We start from the raw sequence: 16,406 nt of genomic DNA on the forward strand, positions 1-16,406 counted from the left end.
GAAAGCATAAAAACGAAAAAGATATTCCGTTTTTCTGCTACTCGTGTTAGATTATTCGTAATTTGTTCTTATTTTGTATCGATGTATAGAAGGATCGGTAAATTAAGTTAGATTTTGATTTAAAAAGGGTTGAGAACCCCTGTGTTATTTAAAGTTTTATGCCATTAAGACTCGTTTTTACATGACAATAGAAATAATGAATTTTATTATGGTAAAAGTTCATGACAGCGTAATAGTAATAGTCATTCCCTCCATTTTCATCCACCAACATTGCTGTTGAACTGTCCATGTACATTGATTAACTATTTTTAAATTATCATACAAGAAAAATATCAAATAAAAAAGTAAATTCAACTTATTTTAATTGGAATTAATTATAATTATAGGAACAGCGAAACTAGGGGAATTACAACGCCATTGTTCAACGGTGACGAGTTAGGAAACTAAACCAACATGGCGGCACGCTGGAATAATTCGTTAGCTCAGTACATACGTTATCTCTGTTACTAACGATAACCTCTGATCGCTACATAAACATAGTTTTATGTTCTGTAGCTAAGTTTGTCACGTATTGGAGTCATTATTTCAAGATATTCGTATAATTAATATTGAAAAGGAACTGTAAGTAGTCGGTAGAAACCAAAAGTATTAACCATATCGATGGAAACAGTTCCTAAAGACTTACGAGGACTAAGAGCTTGTTTGGTCTGTTCTCTGATTAAGGTATGTTATTCAGAAACTTCGAATTATTTGACATTAATTTTATATAATATTATACGAATTGCTATTTGGAACTCGTGTATATAACCTACATTATAATTCCGCCATAGACGTTTGATCAATTTGAATTTGATGGTTGTGACAATTGCGATGAATTCTTGCGAATGAAAAATAATAAGGACAATGTTTTTGACTGCACAAGTTCCAATTTCGATGGGTAAGTTATTCGACGAGTAAAAAACATAAAACAGCAATTCATCGTAACTGTTAGCTTTTTAAAAATCTGTTCTTACGTATCATTTTTAGTATGATTGCTGCAATGAGTCCCGAGGACAGTTGGGTTAGCAAATGGCAAAGAATAAGTGAGTAAAAAATTCATATCTGAACTCGTTAAGTTAAGGTTAAGCGAGAGAAATATTGTTACTTTATTCTTGTATACCTTTACAAAATTATAACAGTTACATTCTTATAGTAAATCATAATATAAAATGTTACCCTCTGTCCAACATTATCTCGACATTCAAAATTTCATAACATTTCTTCAAGCACCTAATAAATGAATTTCTATATTTTTTTCTTTAATTCTTATTTTTTGGCAGTGCAAATGACAATGTGAATCACGTTTTGCATTACGCTTGTAAGTGTATTTGAAAGGTGGCGTTTTGTACAAGGTTTGTGAAGCCAATATTTTGATACAAACAATGCGCGTTAATACAAAACAATGCAGCATGTATATTTGCAATTTAATAAGTTCATTTGCCTCTGAGATTCTTTGTTAAATACTATAATACATTTATACAGAACTTTTACTAATATGTATGACTGTATGTATAATTTATTAAGGAACATGCTCGTGTGCGTACACAAGATTTTAATTTTGCGTATATTTTGCAATAATTTTTATATATTATTTTCCATCGTTTTATGGTTTTTTTAAAGTTAAGATAAACGAAAGTTAAAATTTCCTTGCCAGTTATAACACGTTTATTATTATAATTGAGATTCATTTTTTCCTTCAGATCGATTTTGTAAGGGTGTATATGCGATATCAGTATCGGGGCGATTACCAGCAGGTGTTATAAGAGAGATGAAAAGCAGAGGAATAGTATATAGACCACGCGATACAAGTCAACGATAATTTTGAACTTGTAAATGTAAGAACACTACTATACTTTATTGTAATATCATATAATAGAATAATATTTTAGTTTTTATCTCGCGTTGGAAATTCGTTATGAATTTTATAAGATTTTCTCGAAAATATTACCTCGATTTGATTGATATGAACTTTTGTTCAGGTTTCAGAATTCCCTTCTATCCCTTTTCAACCTTTTCTTTCACTACACTTAAGATTTTGCAAGCTTTCTCTGTAATTTACTTTCACCCTATTCAAATGGACTATATATTAATATTTCCGTCTAGCCTTTTCACTGTCTGTACAATATTTTCGAACAAACTAGTCAGTAATATCTTGAAAATGTTCAAATTTAAAGAATATATACAACTTATATGGAATTCATTCTCCCATATCATACACATGCTCGTTTTTTTTTTTAGTTATTTTAATTCTGTGTTCTTATTACGCAATAAATATTTCAAAATGTCAATGTTTGATTTTCTAATTGTTAATGAAATGTAAAGTTAGTCTGTTCTTGTTTTCTACAAATCCTCCATGTAATAAGTTAATGTGTGTACATTAAAAATTTACGAACGTAAATTTTTTTTTTTCCTTATGCAGATCAGTATCAAATATGATTGTTACCTGGACATATGTTCGAGTGAGTATAGAAAGACGGATGCCGCATCACTGGCAAATGACTATTCACACAATTAAGCCATAAGTTAGCACAAGTAACGTGATAATTATTTTCATTATATACTATCCTGCCACTGGTAATAACCGTTAAACAAAGTGAGCAACAAATGGCTTCTCCTTGATGCAAAGGCCAAGCTGGTAGTTCCGTAACGATCTAGAATTTTTTATAAGATCTGTATAAGATTTCTACATGCATTAGTTTCTTAAATTTTTATAAAAAAAATTATTAAAAAAATTCAAGAATTATTTTCTATTAATGGGTCTATAATACTATTATTTCTTACCGGTATATTTGCATAAAATGGTTCCATTTCTGCCCAAATCCGGTCAATATCCATTAGCAATTCGTCGAATCCTACTATATTGATATCCATTTCTTTATATGAAAAATTAACACGCCTACAAACAGCCGCGACTTCAGCTAAGTCTGAAATCAAGGATATTTAAAAATATTTAAAAACACAACAAATGAGTTAAATTCTTATAATGTTACTTACTGCAAAGGAAGTTGTATCCTTGTACTGAATTTAACACTTCGTGCAACACAAGTTCGGAATTAATACTTGTAAATATATTTGCAGCTACTTGTAACAATAATACACAGCTTTCCATGTATTGTTTCCATTCCCAATATTCAGCCTGTGAATACAATATATATATATATAATGTATTCTTTGTGTTGTGTATAAAAGAGTAATTTAAAAACCTGATGTGTGGTATCTGCTATTTGCTCATCTTCCACACTTGAAGGTAAGAAAGACTTAAGATCTAAACTAGGCACAGATCCTGATCGAGTCAGTGCATTTGGTGCACCATTCATGAATTCTATACTATTAATTGATATGGCGTCTTCCTTCTGAAGAACTTTTCCTTAAATTAAAAAAAAAAATCGTCGCGATACTGTTTACAACGCAATGTACAAAATCAAATAGTATAAATAATATTATTTACCCGTTTCCAATGACCGTTCTTCCACTGTATCCTCAAGCTTAAGATTGTCAAACGATTCAGAAATTTCTGGCACGAGATTGAAATCTTCCGTGTTCGCGTTACCGTTGTTAGATTTAAATTCAAAATCTGTAAGTATGTCGGCGTCTAAAGTATTAGTGTCTGGAGTATTGGTAGCAGGCTGTTCTGCAGATACAAATTCTCCAAACTCGTCGGTCGATTGATTGTTAGAACTTGCGTTTAAATCTGGTTCTGTGGGTACAGTTGCTTCTTGAACCAATGCGCGCAAGGCACTATATTTATCTTCGACAAGCTGGAGACTCATAAGGTCCTGTTGAGTAGGTTGCAATGTTCCTGTTGAAACCTTTGGATATTTAAATATTTTATATTAAAAAATGAAATCGAACAATACTTACAAATAGCATGATTTATTAATGCTATCATACCTTTTCTGACCATTCTAATTTGTTCGATAGATCTTTATCATTGGTTAAATTCATAATCTCTGTATTTGTATGATCTTTTACATTTTCACTATGGTCCTTGGGCGGATCATTGTTTCTTATCACTGTATCCTTAAGTATTACTGTTTTAGATTGATTCTTTATTGTACATTTAGGAAATATTTCTGGTGAATCTAGTGTAGGCTGATCTTTATTCTGAGGCATTGCGTTTAAAGGTGCAGACGTAACCCGCATTTGAATAGCACCGTGCACAGATTTAGCATTAATGTTATTTTTCTTTGACTTCTCCACGGGTTTCTTAACACCTAAATTGTGATTCGCGAGTCTGCTGCCGATAGCCGAGCCTTGTTTAGTATCCCAAATAGGAACACTGGGAATGTTAGGAATCGGAGCGCTTTGAAAATCAGAAAAGTCATCGCACGTATCTGCCGCGGACGAATGCTTAGAATCTAACTGAGAGCGATTAATTTGCTTTCCTTCTTTGAATACATTATTTAAATCCCACACAGCGTTAGAAGAAGCATGAGATTTATTATCAAAACATGAAACTTTTGCAGGTACGTTGTTTGTCATTTGTGTATTTAAATCCGAAGATATGATTCCATGTTGCAATTTTGTCTTTCCTTTAATGTCCGCGGAGTATCTTCCGTCTGGACCGAGGAAATTAACTTCCGTGTTTTCGTTGAAGCTTTGAAATTTAGCCGCAGAATTCAATTGTGTGACAGGTTGTAGTTTCATCAAACATTCGATATTTAAGTACGGGGTAGGCGGGAATGGAAGTAAATGTAATATATCTAGACTATTAAAAGTGTAAGAAGCCTGTGCTGCGGCGACAAGAGCAAGAACGATGTATAGTTCTTGCTCCGTTAGTTGACCAGCGTACTTTTGATTTGCCAAGTTCCATATGTGACCAAGAACTTCTGTGGGTAGTTGACTAGTGAGCAACAATGGAAAGACTTTGTTGGTGTCGACGAGCAGCTCTATTTGCATTCCGTTCGATCTGACCTTATCCTCTCGCACTGCTTCCCATACCATCTTATAGATCGGCGGTAAAGTAGTGGAATTAGTCCACAGCCAAGTTGGCAATTGATTCAGTCTTTTATCCATGTGAGCTTTGTTCATCGTTAATAAGTAATCCTTGGGCCGAGCTTTTGCTATGACGAGTTTAAGTTACGTGAACTCGTCGAGGAGAATAATTTCATCCTTCAGCTTACTACCTTGGTACATACATCAAAGTGAACACTATAAACATTTCACTCGTTTACGTGGTAATTTCAACACTCGCGCGTGTCACTGCGTCGCGTTCGTCGTTATTAGTTCTCATTGCGAAAGCTTACGATAAAGTAGCAAGGCTTCTTTGATCAGACGGTGAAATCAGATCTATAAATTCGAGACAAAAGGGGGCAATTGCGTGGCATAGAATTTGACAATTCAGGTGCCACCGGACGACCACTGGACGATGTCCTATCACGAAGGCCGATCCGCGACAAGTGCGATGAAGTTCGTTCAAAATTCGGGTTTAAGGTGCTTTACAGCCTGTTCACAAGATATGATTTATTTACCGATTTGAACATTTTACCGTCTCGAACTGAAAGCAACGTTCGCACAGTTCCATATCTGCACCAAAAATTTAATTTTTACGCGTGTAGATACGTCTATTCCCTGTTTATTTGTCCATCCTGCTATTTACATTTCGAGAAGATCGACGTATTGTCGTCGTCGTTCAATTTCTCGAAATCTTCTTTCAGTATAAAACAAATTTACTGCCATACAGACTCTTCTGCAGCTTTGTCTTTATAGAAACTTAATGATTTATCCCATATAGCGGGTCTTTATTGTACAAGTTTCGTTAGCAATTCTGAATTCATTTGTATTATGCATTTGGCTCAAACTCTACCACACACATACAAGTGACCCAATAATCGTAGTACAATCGGAAAGCAAGCAATTTTTCGTGAAAAAAACCAATCGAAAATGTAGAATAGAATTTCTTGTAACACTTCCCGTTATCGAGAAAAAGAATTTTGAAAATTAGAGGATGTGGTTGTGATTGTAGTGTACACGATTAATTGCGAGTCTGTAACACAGCTATGTGTTGCAACGTGACGATATTTTGGACAATTTCTTTAATATAATTATACTTAGAAAGCGTTGTATCTTGATTTAAGGATCCATTTCAATCAATTACAGTTTATACTGAAATTCGTTATATCAAGACTTACGAAATAACTCTGACAATCTATTGGATACGCTTGTACGCAATAAATTAGTAAGTCTTCGTACAATGAAGTTAATTTAAATATTGTTGCATACAAATATAAGATAGTTACTTCGTAAAGTTAATTCTATTACAAAATTGGCCAAAATTGCTATAGTTCGATACTATTGAAATCGATGAGGTGACCCATTTTCTAATAAATTACTAAATTGATTTTTCATATTGCTAAATTTTGAAGTTGTTTTATACCAGGCTACATAATTTTTAATTTGCATCTAGACGAGTTAAAATGTAATTTTATTGTTTCTGCCGTTGTGTCGAATCAACAAAATATCCCTAGATATGGCGACCAATGAAACGTCGGTTATACGACAAGCTTCGTTCGCATCCAACTTCATTTGCTCGCGGGACTTGTAGAGTGACGCACGCATGGCTGTTTACGCGTTTATCGAAATCGGGAACAAGTTGTGTTGCGAGAAAAGAGGTTGGAATCAGTTATACAAAAACAGAAAGTCGAATTTTAAGGTACGTAAATCATTTCTCGTTGATCTGTGTGACTTCGATATTTCGGTTTCGAAATCACATACGTGTTTTCTTTTTAGGTGAGTTCGTAAGGGTCGAATATCGTCAAATTTAACCGAAAGTTGCGTCGAGTGCGTGTTTACAATGTCAACGGACTTTTATATACGCTACTACGTCGGTCACAAGGGGAAATTCGGTCATGAATTTCTCGAGTTCGAGTTCAGACCAGACGGTAAATTGCGATACGCTAACAATTCGAATTACAAAAACGACACTATGATTCGGAAAGAAGCGTACGTTCATCAGTGCGTGATGGAGGAACTGAAAAGGATTATTCAGGATTCCGAAATTATGCAGGAGGATGACTCTCTGTGGCCGCAGCCAGATCGCGTCGGACGTCAGGAGTTAGAGATTGTAATTGGGGATGAGCATATATCGTTTACAACCTCGAAGACTGGTTCTCTGTTGGACGTGAATCAGTCACGCGATCCAGAGGGGCTACGTTGCTTCTATTATCTTGTACAGGATCTCAAATGTTTAGTATTCTCTCTTATAGGACTTCATTTCAAAATAAAACCTATATAAATATGTATAATTATATTACAAATCCACTTCAGGTTCACGTAAATCTAATGTAATTACTTGACTGTAAGGAAATATATGATAATTTTTAATTAGCTTTGCATTTACTTTCTTTGTTAGTACTTATTGTATTAAGAATTACGAAGCAAGAGATAAGGAGATACAGAGTTTCTATTGTAACATTTATTTTGTGAATGTATCTGAGAAACCTGTCCATAATATGTATTCTATTCAAGTAAAAAAATGATTGATGAAAGATATGAAGTAGTTAGAAAGAATTTTAATGATTCACTTTACCTAATCATATTAAACGAAGACTAGTTTGAACGAAATAGTTCGTCGCATTTATTAATAGGATGTTTTGTGGAAATAGGTAATTATAGGTTATAATTTTCTAACTATTATATTAGAAATCTAAACGAATTTCAGAATATGTACACTTTTAATTCATTACGTTGTATTTGTTATTCTATTACTTCTCAATTAAAATACACAATTCTTATCTTATTCTTCTTTGAATTTCATTCTGTGTGTAAGAAGTGTTTTTGAAATTTTGGGTCAAATGCAATGTAGTAGTTTCATATTGTAATAATAGTTTATTATTTGTTGCAGAAATAAAATGTCTTCGGGAGATGATGAATCTAACAATCAAAATGACTCAGAGCACATTGAACGAGTTGTTGCAGATGCTGTGCATTCAAGATTTCGACCAGTTGAAGTGTACTGTGAGATATGTAATGTAAACATTGTTGGAAACTATTCTGCTATCGATAGACACTTTCAACCTTCTCATCCATCTAAGGAATATTGCACTTACTGTAAAGGCAAAGTATTTGTCTATATACAAATGCCAATCGATGACTCTATAGAGGAACCAAAGACAGTCGTTTTTCATAAGTGCAATAAGTCATGAAATACATTATGTATAAGTTTAATTCTTAAGTGCAATTGCTAACAAAGGAGGTACAAAAGAATTTCTTTATACATTAGTATTTTTATTTAAAAAATATTTCTTATACATTTTTTCTACATTCCTGTTGGTACAATATAAAATATAATGGTGAGTAACGGTGAATAGAAATCTCTTTAAAATTATAGAAGCAGTTCTCAAACAGGAAATTTATAAATGGTGTAATTCAGTATCGAATTATTTTTATATGTTTAACACCAGTAATAATATATGTTTGAACTGATGACTGTGTTCAAATTTATTCTAGATACGAAATTACATTTGTACATAGCTCGAGCTTATTTTCATACAAGTAATATATCAGTATACATAAGACACGTTTTTAGCATTCCTGTAATTATATCTAAAATAACTGTAAAAAATATATTATTTTACATTAGTTTGTAATAGCATTGAATTTACAAATTGTACTATGACAGGTAATTTCTTGCAACATTATTAACGACTGCTTAAACAATAAAAAAAGAACATATAATTTAAATAGGAAATAGATTAATACTGAAGTTCTGTGGGATTGTTGTGGAAAGTTAGAAATAAATATAATTGAATGTTACAAAATGTTTTTCTATAAGATTTTCAAAGCTTTCGCGGCTAGGGCTGTAACGGGTGATCTTGATTGAGAAAGCTATCTGCAATATTGGTGAAATGTCTTCTTTCTATATATTAAAAAAATAAGCCTCTACACCCTTTTATTAGTTCATAAAAATGTCATATTAAAATTAGTAACGAATATATATATAATAGAAATAATAATTGATTGCTGTATCAATTAAAAAAGTATCTATATACGAATAAATTTTTAATATTTAAGGGCATGTTGCAACAAATTTCAGACAAGTATTATTTAGTATTTCATAGTTAAGCTTAGTGTGCGGTACTTATAGTAGCTATTATTAGTAACACTGAATTGCACTTTGTTAATCGTAGAATATACAAAAGGATAATACTGTTAATATAAAACGTACAGAAATAGTGACTTTATAAGATATTTTTGCGCGTGGAATTTGTTGATTACGCTGTTCTGATCTTTGGCTGCACCATAAAACCTTTACATTCATTTCTGTAGTACACTATTCATTATTTGTTTTATCAAATGAATGATTCTTTAAAAACAATTGTAATCTTGTGGGATAATCTGTCATTACACCCGTTGCTCCAAGATCAAAGGCTTTTTGAAATTCTTCGTCTTTATTCAAGACCCAAAAATAAACCTATAAACATATATTTAAACACTTTCAAATGAGTTTACAATTGATCGTTATATCGACTTACATGTATCCCACGAGCTCTTAAATGATTGAATAAGCATGGCCTCATTAGTAGTACATTAATAACACGCACAAGTACCTTCCCTAAAGGTATAAACGTTGAATTTGGAATTCTCTGGCGCCTATAGCAACGTGATAGTTATTAATTTTATTTAATTATGCATTAATTAATGTGTTCAAGGTACCTTATATAAATGGAAGGTAGAAATATTTCCAGATGTGTTTCCTTCAGAGGCACAAACGGCAATAAACCAGTATACAAAAGAAGTATTAACAAGGCTACGCGTTGCATGGAAAATAAGACATTTATGTTTGGATTCTGTACAAAAAATATTATTTAGCGCTTTTATCATTTTACAACATACATTTTTTAACTGTTTAGAGTTTAGAATATTAATTAGTTACCGTTTTATAACACTTCTGTGTTATCTCATCATTAAAATTCCCCCATACTGTATATTCCTCGCGATTGTATTGCTTTATCAAGTCGGACACCTTCGATATAAGTTGGTCGTCGTTAATTTTAATATCTATATTGATTGGCAGATTGGGAAATGCCTCGAATACTTCTTTCAAGAGAGCAAACCGTCTCTCTTCCTCCTTCTCCGGTCCAATATATTCTGCACCTGTCGAACTATAGTTTTTGAATAATTTTATTCACAATTTAATTTCTAGAAATATCATTTATAATTACCTGGATCAAAATCTATCGGAAGGCACAGTTTCAAAAGTGGTAGATCTTTGTAATTCACTTCAGAAATGTTCTTATTTATGCCTGTGCTACGCAAAAGATTTTGATCGTGAGACACAACTACTTCTCCATCTTTGGTGAGATGACAGTCCAATTCTAGCATTTCTGTTCCAATCGCAACAGCTCTAAAGCAACAAATTCATTTAAATTTGTATCATTCGTTGGAACATACTGTTCCTTCAAATATGGCTATTATTCATTGTTATTCTTATCTATTGCGCATTCTTGGAACATTAAGTAAACTATGACTAACCGTTTGAACGCGTACATTGTATTTTCGTAGCCTTCGCCTGCGCCTAAAAAAAAAAATATAACTCGCAATCGAACACGTTTCCCAACGTCTACGGAAATCATAGTTAATGAATTATAAAAAATTACGAAACGCACCTCCCCTGTGGCTGATATGTTGACACAAAAATTTTACTTTTTTCTTTTTGTGTATTAACGTCGGATATTTAAAAAGTATCATCGACGTTAACATATAGCCTCCGATTACCGAGTACAGTATCATCTTATATTAATTTGTCGTCCCTTGATTTTCCAGTATATCAACTTATGTCACTTCTGTTTAAACAAATTCGAAGTTGCATTGTGCAAATAAACGCGTCGAATGACAAATCCTCAGCAAGCGACACACGAGCATTTCACTCGATAGTGCGACTATATGATTAATTCTGTACATTTTGTCGTAACTGTGTGTATCAACAAATACGGAATCCTAGGGGTGACGTATAAAACGTTTCTGCATTATTACAAATTTTGGCGCGTGTACATGGAATTACCGTACATAGTACAATGTTTGCAAATCGTTCTAAAAAAATTATTTCTGGTTGCGGGGGTAAATTACAATCATTTTTGGTGAATAGTCATACCCTCGAATTCCTACGCACTTTCAAGAAAAAAATTTAATGTTTGGTGTAATGATTTTAATGTTAAGAATTCCAAAAATCGATTTCTCACGTATTGAGTATAAACTTAATCAGTTGTTCATAGTCAATCGTATTAATAACATACATGAATGGTACAGAAATTATAATTGAACATCAATATCGTTAATTATTTTGAACGTAATTATAATCGAGATCGATGTATCGATAGCGGTTCTTCCGGTTAACGCAACGAACGATGTACGAAAAGATGCTTTTTTCTAAACATCTTATACAGAAATATATTAACTTCTTGCACATTTCTGAAGTTGTTAATCGTTCATATTACAAAAAATTCTCAGAGTTCAACGGGTTGAAATGGGTATTTAATAAATAGTAATTTGTTTATTGGGTAGATAAGCAGTTACAAAGTTAAGAGAGGAAACAAGAAAAACAAAACTTGGTGATTTCTCCTTTGCGCGGCATTAATCAATGTTGTCAAGCTATAATGGTCGAACGGTCGTCGGTTCAAAATACAACTGACATGCGATTAAGAAGCTTTGTTAAGTGTAATTTTATAAGTGATATTGCGAGTGTCATAGGTTTCTGTTAGATATTCCTTTTCGTTGATAATTGTTGGAAAATAACAGGACCGTCCGAGGCAACTTTAAAATCACTAAAAATTCAGAATCCAGATAACCTAAATAACTGTTAAATAGGTAACTATATTAACCTGTTGGACGTACGTCTTTCCCCCAGTTCGGAGCTTTTCCGAATACACCTGTCAAACGAGTTTTAAAAGCTACCTTTATAAAAATGTGTTTTCGCCAGCGTCTCTCATTCGATTGACGAGATGTCGGATTCGAATTCACCGAAAACAGATGCAAGCAGCCCGACTCTTTTAGGAAATTTACGGCAATTTCGATTTCAAAAGAAACAACTGAAACCATTAAATATGTGTAAGTCTGTCATTACTTTCGATTTTCAATTTACAGGTCGATACGACCGATGTCCATGTTTTGTTGTCATTTTATCGAGAATAGATACTTACGTGATTGCTACATTTTTTCGACAATGAGATTTTTGTCTGTTAAATCTGTATCTCGATGTTGACATAAAAGTATAAAAAAAAATACTTATTTTATTTTCATTAGATACGGTAGTAGTATCAATGATTTCTTTATTGTATGATTGTATATATAAATTGTGTTCTTTAGCGGATGATGACAGTAATTTAACAAGTTCTGAAATACAGTTTCGACGTAAGGCAGTGAATGTAATTGAGGACAGCGACAGCGATGCAGGTATTCCGTCGGCTAAAAATACAGGCTCTTCTGTTGACAAAGATGAGGTAACGTTAATCGATTATGCATTGAATTCTCAGGATGGCTCAAAATAGATACTAAGAAATTTGTTGTATATGTGCAGGACGTCCATAGTAACAGAAATTGGAATAACGACGATGGTAGTGAAGTCTCTAGAAAAAGTAGAAAGAGAAGCAACAAGTGTCCTTCTAAAAAGAGTAAGAAAAAAAGAAGAAAATTGAACAACGAAGAAGACGTAGATATCGATTCAGATGAAACAAATTTTAAGGACAAAGTATTTAATAGGTATGTATCCAATAACTTAGCAAGTTCCAATAATCTTAACTGTTTTCTTTGTGGTGTTTATAGCGACGAAGATTCGGACATGGAAGTATCTAATGAACTTACCGGCGACAAAAAAGCAGTTTTGGAATTTATGCAAAACTCTCCTGCGTCCGAATTACTTTTAATGTCTCATTGTACTCAAAAGAGGGCTAATGCTATTATAAAAGCAAGGCCGTTTAATAACTGGAGAGACTTAGTTGAAAAGTTCCAAAGCTATAAATATTTAGATACAGAGCTGTTGAATTCAGCTCAAGTGAGTAATAGAAATTATATACGTATCTTTATTATCTATCAGTACTCCATATTAACCCTTCAACTGTAGCATACTTCAACCGAAAGCTGTCCACTGTTTATGGAATGATAGTCGCGTTTAAATTGCAGTCGTACCCCTGCAGTCACATAAGTTTTCTCGATTTACATTATTTCTAGTATAGCGATAGACGTTTACTAAAACCTAGCAAAAACAGGATTTCGATATGTGCGTTGATCAAAATGAGACACCCTGTATATGTCTTATGCAAATGACTATTTTCTTAGGGCGTATACGTATGCCTTCCGCGAGTAGGGGATCAAATTTAATAATATTATTTAAATAAAACAGGAATTATTAGCTACAAGACACGAAGTCGAAACTCTCATGAAGAAGTGTCTTCGTTTATCTACAAATATTGAGAAGGCTGTAGCTGTAGGAGCATCGGCTATTAAAAAGCAACCAAGAGGATTATCGCCAAATCTAATGTTAGCCCCGTATCAAATGGTTGGTTTGAATTGGCTGGCTGTGATGCACGCGCAAAACGTGAACGGCATTCTTGCAGACGAAATGGGTCTGGGGAAAACGATCCAAGTAATAGCCTTCCTTACATACTTGAAAGAAGCTGGTCTCAAAGATGAGAAAGATGGGCCACACTTGATAGTTGTTCCCAGTTCAACAATGGGTAAATAAACATCGTAGATTTCTTCGATTTTTCATGTATTTCCATTAGTAATATATGTTTACATTGCGTAGAAAATTGGAACAACGAGATGGAGAAATGGTCACCCGGGTTGAAGGTTGTGCGATACTTTGGGTCTCAGGAAGAAAGGAAAGAGATGAGAATGGGATGGCGGAACGGCGATCTAGATGACGTTGACATTTTATTAACTACGTATAATTTAATTAGCAGTACACCGGAAGAGCGGAGATTATTTCGTGTCATGCCGATACACTATGTAATTTTCGACGAAGCTCATATGTTGAAAAATATGAGCACCATTAGATACGAAAATCTCGTTAGAGTCAACGTACGTATTCTCTCGTTATGTGCATTGTTCACTTTGTTAAATAACACAAATATCAATTATTTTTTAGGCCAAGTATCGAATTCTGTTAACGGGTACTCCTCTACAAAATAATTTATTGGAATTGATGTCGCTCTTGACATTCGTGATGCCCTCGTTATTTGCCAGCAAACAAGCGGACTTGAAGAGTTTATTTGCAAAAAATGCGGTGAGTGTTAAATAGAAAACTGTGGCTTTGGAAAACACAGTTACAAAGGATATGATGTTTCACGTAATTGTACGGATGAAATTTTAGAAGGTATCAGCAGTTAACAAAAATGGCGAACGGGCATTGTTCGAGCAGGATCAAGTTAAGAATGCAAAACAAATTATGAAGCCGTTTGTGCTTCGTCGTTTGAAAGCGGAGGTTCTTCGAGATTTGCCTGAGAAAACTGATCGTGTCATAAGATGTCCGATGACGAAGAGACAACAGAAATTGTATCAAAATTTGATCGAGGAATTTTCGGCGGAAGCCGATCAGAGCACTGAAGTTAATGGTGTCGGGATGATGATACAGTTGAGGAAGTTGGCCAATCATCCACTATTGGCGCGAGATCAGTTTAACGAATCCAAGTTAAAAGTAAATTTTTATATTTTTATGGAACGAGAGTTATATTTCATCCTGCAGAATTGTGATTCTTTGCTATTTTATGTTAGTTAATATCGGACAGACTGGCGAAAGAACACGGTTATAAAGAAAAGAACCCGGATTACATATTCGACGATCTGCACTGGATGACTGATTATCAAATAAATGAATTGACAAGAACGTACAAAAGCTTAGCTGGTCTAGGTTTGCAACAAGAACTCATCCCCGAAGCTGGCAAATTAAGAGTAATGGACGATTTATTACCAAAGTTACAAGAGGACGGCCATAGAGTATTGATCTTCAGTCAATTTACAATGGTATTGGATATTTTGGAGGAATATCTGACAATTAGAGGAAAAACGTATACAAGGTATCTTCTATAAATTGATTTTATTTCGTAATTTTAAGCCTCGTAAAGTTTTAAATATTTTATATAAATTCGAAAATACAGATTGGATGGAAGTACACCGGTAACGGATCGACAGTTTTTGATAAATCAGTTCACGGAAGACGAAAGTATATTCATATTTTTATTATCAACAAAAGCTGGAGGTTTAGGGATCAATTTAACAACCGCGGATACGGTTATAATTCATGATATTGATTTCAACCCATACAATGATAAACAGGCAGAGGATCGATGTCACAGAGTAGGTCAGAAAAGGTATGTGATCAGAATGTAATAGTGTAAGAATTCATTCGTAATAAAACAATTATTTTCAGACCAGTTACCATAATTAGATTATTAAGCGAAGGTACTATAGAAGAAAATATGTACGAAATAGCCAAGGATAAATTGCATCTTGAACAACAAATTACTCGTAACGAAGGTATGTGACGTAAATTTGTGTTTTGTACATAACTCGTTGAAAACAAGAATTTGTTCGCAGAAAACGAAAGCACAGACAAAAAGAGTATACTGAAGTTACTTAAGATGACGTTAGGTTTGGAACACAGTAAATCCTTATCGTTGGCTGGGTCAAAGACTGCTAGGACGAGTAATGGAGTGGCAAACAACGAAGCGGATAGCGACATAGAATTTAAAAATTAATCTTTTACTTAAACATATTTTTTTCTAGCAGAATATTTGACAAATTTTTATATGCATCCTTAAACTTTGTGATAAAATACTGTTACAGTTGCACAAAAAAAAAACGATGAAGGTCCGATTTAAACAATTCTATATCGCACGTTTTTTTTTATTTAATGGTTGCATGTACGAAACCTTCGCGAAAATGTGTACACAATTGTAATCTACGATATTTATGAATCGCAAACTCAATTTATATTTTCTATACCGATTATTAAATCATTCTTGTATTTATATAAGCATATATTTAGATTCATACTTAATTTTTTTATTTTTTTTTGTGCTTGTGTCTATGTTCGAATATTTAATTATATATTTTTAAATGTAAAATCCGATGAAAATGGTTAAGACTGCACAATACTTACTAGTAACATGGAAAAGAGCAAAGACCTGAAAGTGAACAACAACAAAAAAAAAAATTATACGATAAAAATAGAACGTAATAAGAATGATACGTCGAAATGCATATTTATTTGGTTTTACTGTATACACATTCCTCAAGAGATTACTTGATTATTGTACAAAACCATTAAAGGTATTACGCTGCTCATCAGAAATTAATTTATTATCTTCTAATACATTTTTTACTAAAATTCCAGTAAGACTTGTATGAAAAGGATATTAATTTAGGTAATT

General features: G+C 33.2%; 5 protein-coding genes across 7 annotated transcripts; 3 read left to right on the plus strand and 2 right to left on the minus strand.

Moving 5' to 3' along the window:
- The first annotated feature begins 434 nt into the window (after positions 1-434).
- LOC122398499 (transcription elongation factor SPT4) lies at positions 435-2,554 on the plus strand. Of its 3 annotated transcripts, XM_043398412.1 has the most exons (5): positions 439-723; positions 831-937; positions 1,027-1,082; positions 1,740-1,874; positions 2,459-2,554. In XM_043398412.1, the coding sequence occupies exons 1-4, from the start codon at positions 661-663 to the stop codon at positions 1,856-1,858; spliced, it is 345 nt and encodes a 114-aa protein (XP_043254347.1). In that variant the 5' UTR covers positions 439-660; the 3' UTR covers positions 1,859-1,874; positions 2,459-2,554. The 3 variants fall into 3 exon arrangements, with proteins under 3 accessions (XP_043254348.1, XP_043254347.1, XP_043254346.1); XM_043398413.1 differs by lacking the exons at positions 1,740-1,874; positions 2,459-2,554 and adding an exon at positions 1,320-1,731 and having other exon boundaries at positions 435-723; XM_043398411.1 differs by lacking the exon at positions 2,459-2,554 and having other exon boundaries at positions 479-723; positions 1,740-2,439.
- Positions 2,281-6,287, minus strand: LOC122398497 (synergin gamma-like). The gene is made up of 6 exons (XM_043398407.1): positions 3,931-6,287; positions 3,488-3,848; positions 3,243-3,406; positions 3,034-3,175; positions 2,821-2,963; positions 2,281-2,690 (listed from the first exon to the last, which is right to left on the minus strand). Exons 1-6 carry the CDS (start codon positions 5,068-5,070, stop codon positions 2,466-2,468), a joined length of 2,175 nt encoding a protein of 724 aa, XP_043254342.1. The 5' UTR covers positions 5,071-6,287; the 3' UTR covers positions 2,281-2,465.
- Positions 6,288-6,570: 283 nt separating this feature from the next.
- On the plus strand, positions 6,571-7,282 carry LOC122398500 (protein mago nashi homolog). Its single transcript, XM_043398414.1, has 2 exons — positions 6,571-6,691; positions 6,769-7,282. Exon 2 carries the CDS (start codon positions 6,833-6,835, stop codon positions 7,271-7,273), a length of 441 nt encoding a protein of 146 aa, XP_043254349.1. The 5' UTR covers positions 6,571-6,691; positions 6,769-6,832; the 3' UTR covers positions 7,274-7,282.
- A 1,051-nt stretch (positions 7,283-8,333) lies between these two features.
- LOC122398183 (lysophospholipase D GDPD1-like) lies at positions 8,334-10,952 on the minus strand. The gene is made up of 7 exons (XM_043397850.1): positions 10,647-10,952; positions 10,513-10,555; positions 10,203-10,384; positions 9,914-10,134; positions 9,694-9,827; positions 9,513-9,630; positions 8,334-9,451 (listed from the first exon to the last, which is right to left on the minus strand). The coding sequence occupies exons 1-7, from the start codon at positions 10,768-10,770 to the stop codon at positions 9,311-9,313; spliced, it is 963 nt and encodes a 320-aa protein (XP_043253785.1). The 5' UTR covers positions 10,771-10,952; the 3' UTR covers positions 8,334-9,310.
- A 683-nt stretch (positions 10,953-11,635) lies between these two features.
- LOC122398210 (SWI/SNF-related matrix-associated actin-dependent regulator of chromatin subfamily A containing DEAD/H box 1 homolog) lies at positions 11,636-16,310 on the plus strand. The gene is made up of 13 exons (XM_043397899.1): positions 11,636-11,844; positions 11,957-12,084; positions 12,343-12,476; positions 12,554-12,735; positions 12,799-13,027; positions 13,376-13,709; positions 13,781-14,055; positions 14,123-14,260; positions 14,348-14,671; positions 14,749-15,050; positions 15,132-15,344; positions 15,404-15,510; positions 15,571-16,310. The coding sequence occupies exons 2-13, from the start codon at positions 11,979-11,981 to the stop codon at positions 15,729-15,731; spliced, it is 2,505 nt and encodes an 834-aa protein (XP_043253834.1). The 5' UTR covers positions 11,636-11,844; positions 11,957-11,978; the 3' UTR covers positions 15,732-16,310.
- The last annotated feature ends 96 nt before the right edge of the window (positions 16,311-16,406 follow it).

This window comes from Colletes gigas, unplaced genomic scaffold, assembly GCF_013123115.1.
Source record: "Colletes gigas isolate AHSC1104 unplaced genomic scaffold, ASM1312311v1 Colletes_gigas_Sc00011, whole genome shotgun sequence".
In the NCBI taxonomy this organism is placed as follows: domain Eukaryota; kingdom Metazoa; phylum Arthropoda; class Insecta; order Hymenoptera; family Colletidae; genus Colletes; species Colletes gigas.

What these genes read in the sequence shown, in the direction of transcription:
- LOC122398497 (XM_043398407.1), bottom strand. Translation starts at nt 5,070, where the DNA reads ATGAACAAAGCTCACATGGATAAAAGACTGAATCAATTGCCAACTTGG. An exon ending in AGGATACAACTTCCTTTGCA is followed by an intron (nt 2,964 to 3,033) that starts GTAAGTAACATT and finishes CCTTGATTTCAG; the next exon opens with ACTTAGCTGAAGTCGCGGCT. An exon ending in CATTTTATGCAAATATACCG is followed by an intron (nt 2,691 to 2,820) that starts GTAAGAAATAAT and finishes AAAAAATTCTAG; the next exon opens with ATCGTTACGGAACTACCAGC.
- LOC122398210 (XM_043397899.1), top strand. Translation starts at nt 11,979, where the DNA reads ATGTCGGATTCGAATTCACCGAAAACAGATGCAAGCAGCCCGACTCTT. An exon ending in CTTCTGTTGACAAAGATGAG is followed by an intron (nt 12,477 to 12,553) that starts GTAACGTTAATC and finishes GTATATGTGCAG; the next exon opens with GACGTCCATAGTAACAGAAA. An exon ending in AGAGGAAAAACGTATACAAG is followed by an intron (nt 15,051 to 15,131) that starts GTATCTTCTATA and finishes TCGAAAATACAG; the next exon opens with ATTGGATGGAAGTACACCGG.
- LOC122398499 (XM_043398412.1), top strand. Translation starts at nt 661, where the DNA reads ATGGAAACAGTTCCTAAAGACTTACGAGGACTAAGAGCTTGTTTGGTC. An exon ending in TGGTCTGTTCTCTGATTAAG is followed by an intron (nt 724 to 830) that starts GTATGTTATTCA and finishes ATTCCGCCATAG; the next exon opens with ACGTTTGATCAATTTGAATT. An exon ending in TAGCAAATGGCAAAGAATAA is followed by an intron (nt 1,083 to 1,739) that starts GTGAGTAAAAAA and finishes TTTTTCCTTCAG; the next exon opens with ATCGATTTTGTAAGGGTGTA.
- LOC122398500 (XM_043398414.1), top strand. Translation starts at nt 6,833, where the DNA reads ATGTCAACGGACTTTTATATACGCTACTACGTCGGTCACAAGGGGAAA.
- LOC122398183 (XM_043397850.1), bottom strand. Translation starts at nt 10,770, where the DNA reads ATGATACTGTACTCGGTAATCGGAGGCTATATGTTAACGTCGATGATA. An exon ending in ACATATCAGCCACAGGGGAG is followed by an intron (nt 10,556 to 10,646) that starts GTGCGTTTCGTA and finishes TTTTTTTTTTAG; the next exon opens with GCGCAGGCGAAGGCTACGAA. An exon ending in ACAATGTACGCGTTCAAACG is followed by an intron (nt 10,385 to 10,512) that starts GTTAGTCATAGT and finishes TTGTTGCTTTAG; the next exon opens with AGCTGTTGCGATTGGAACAG.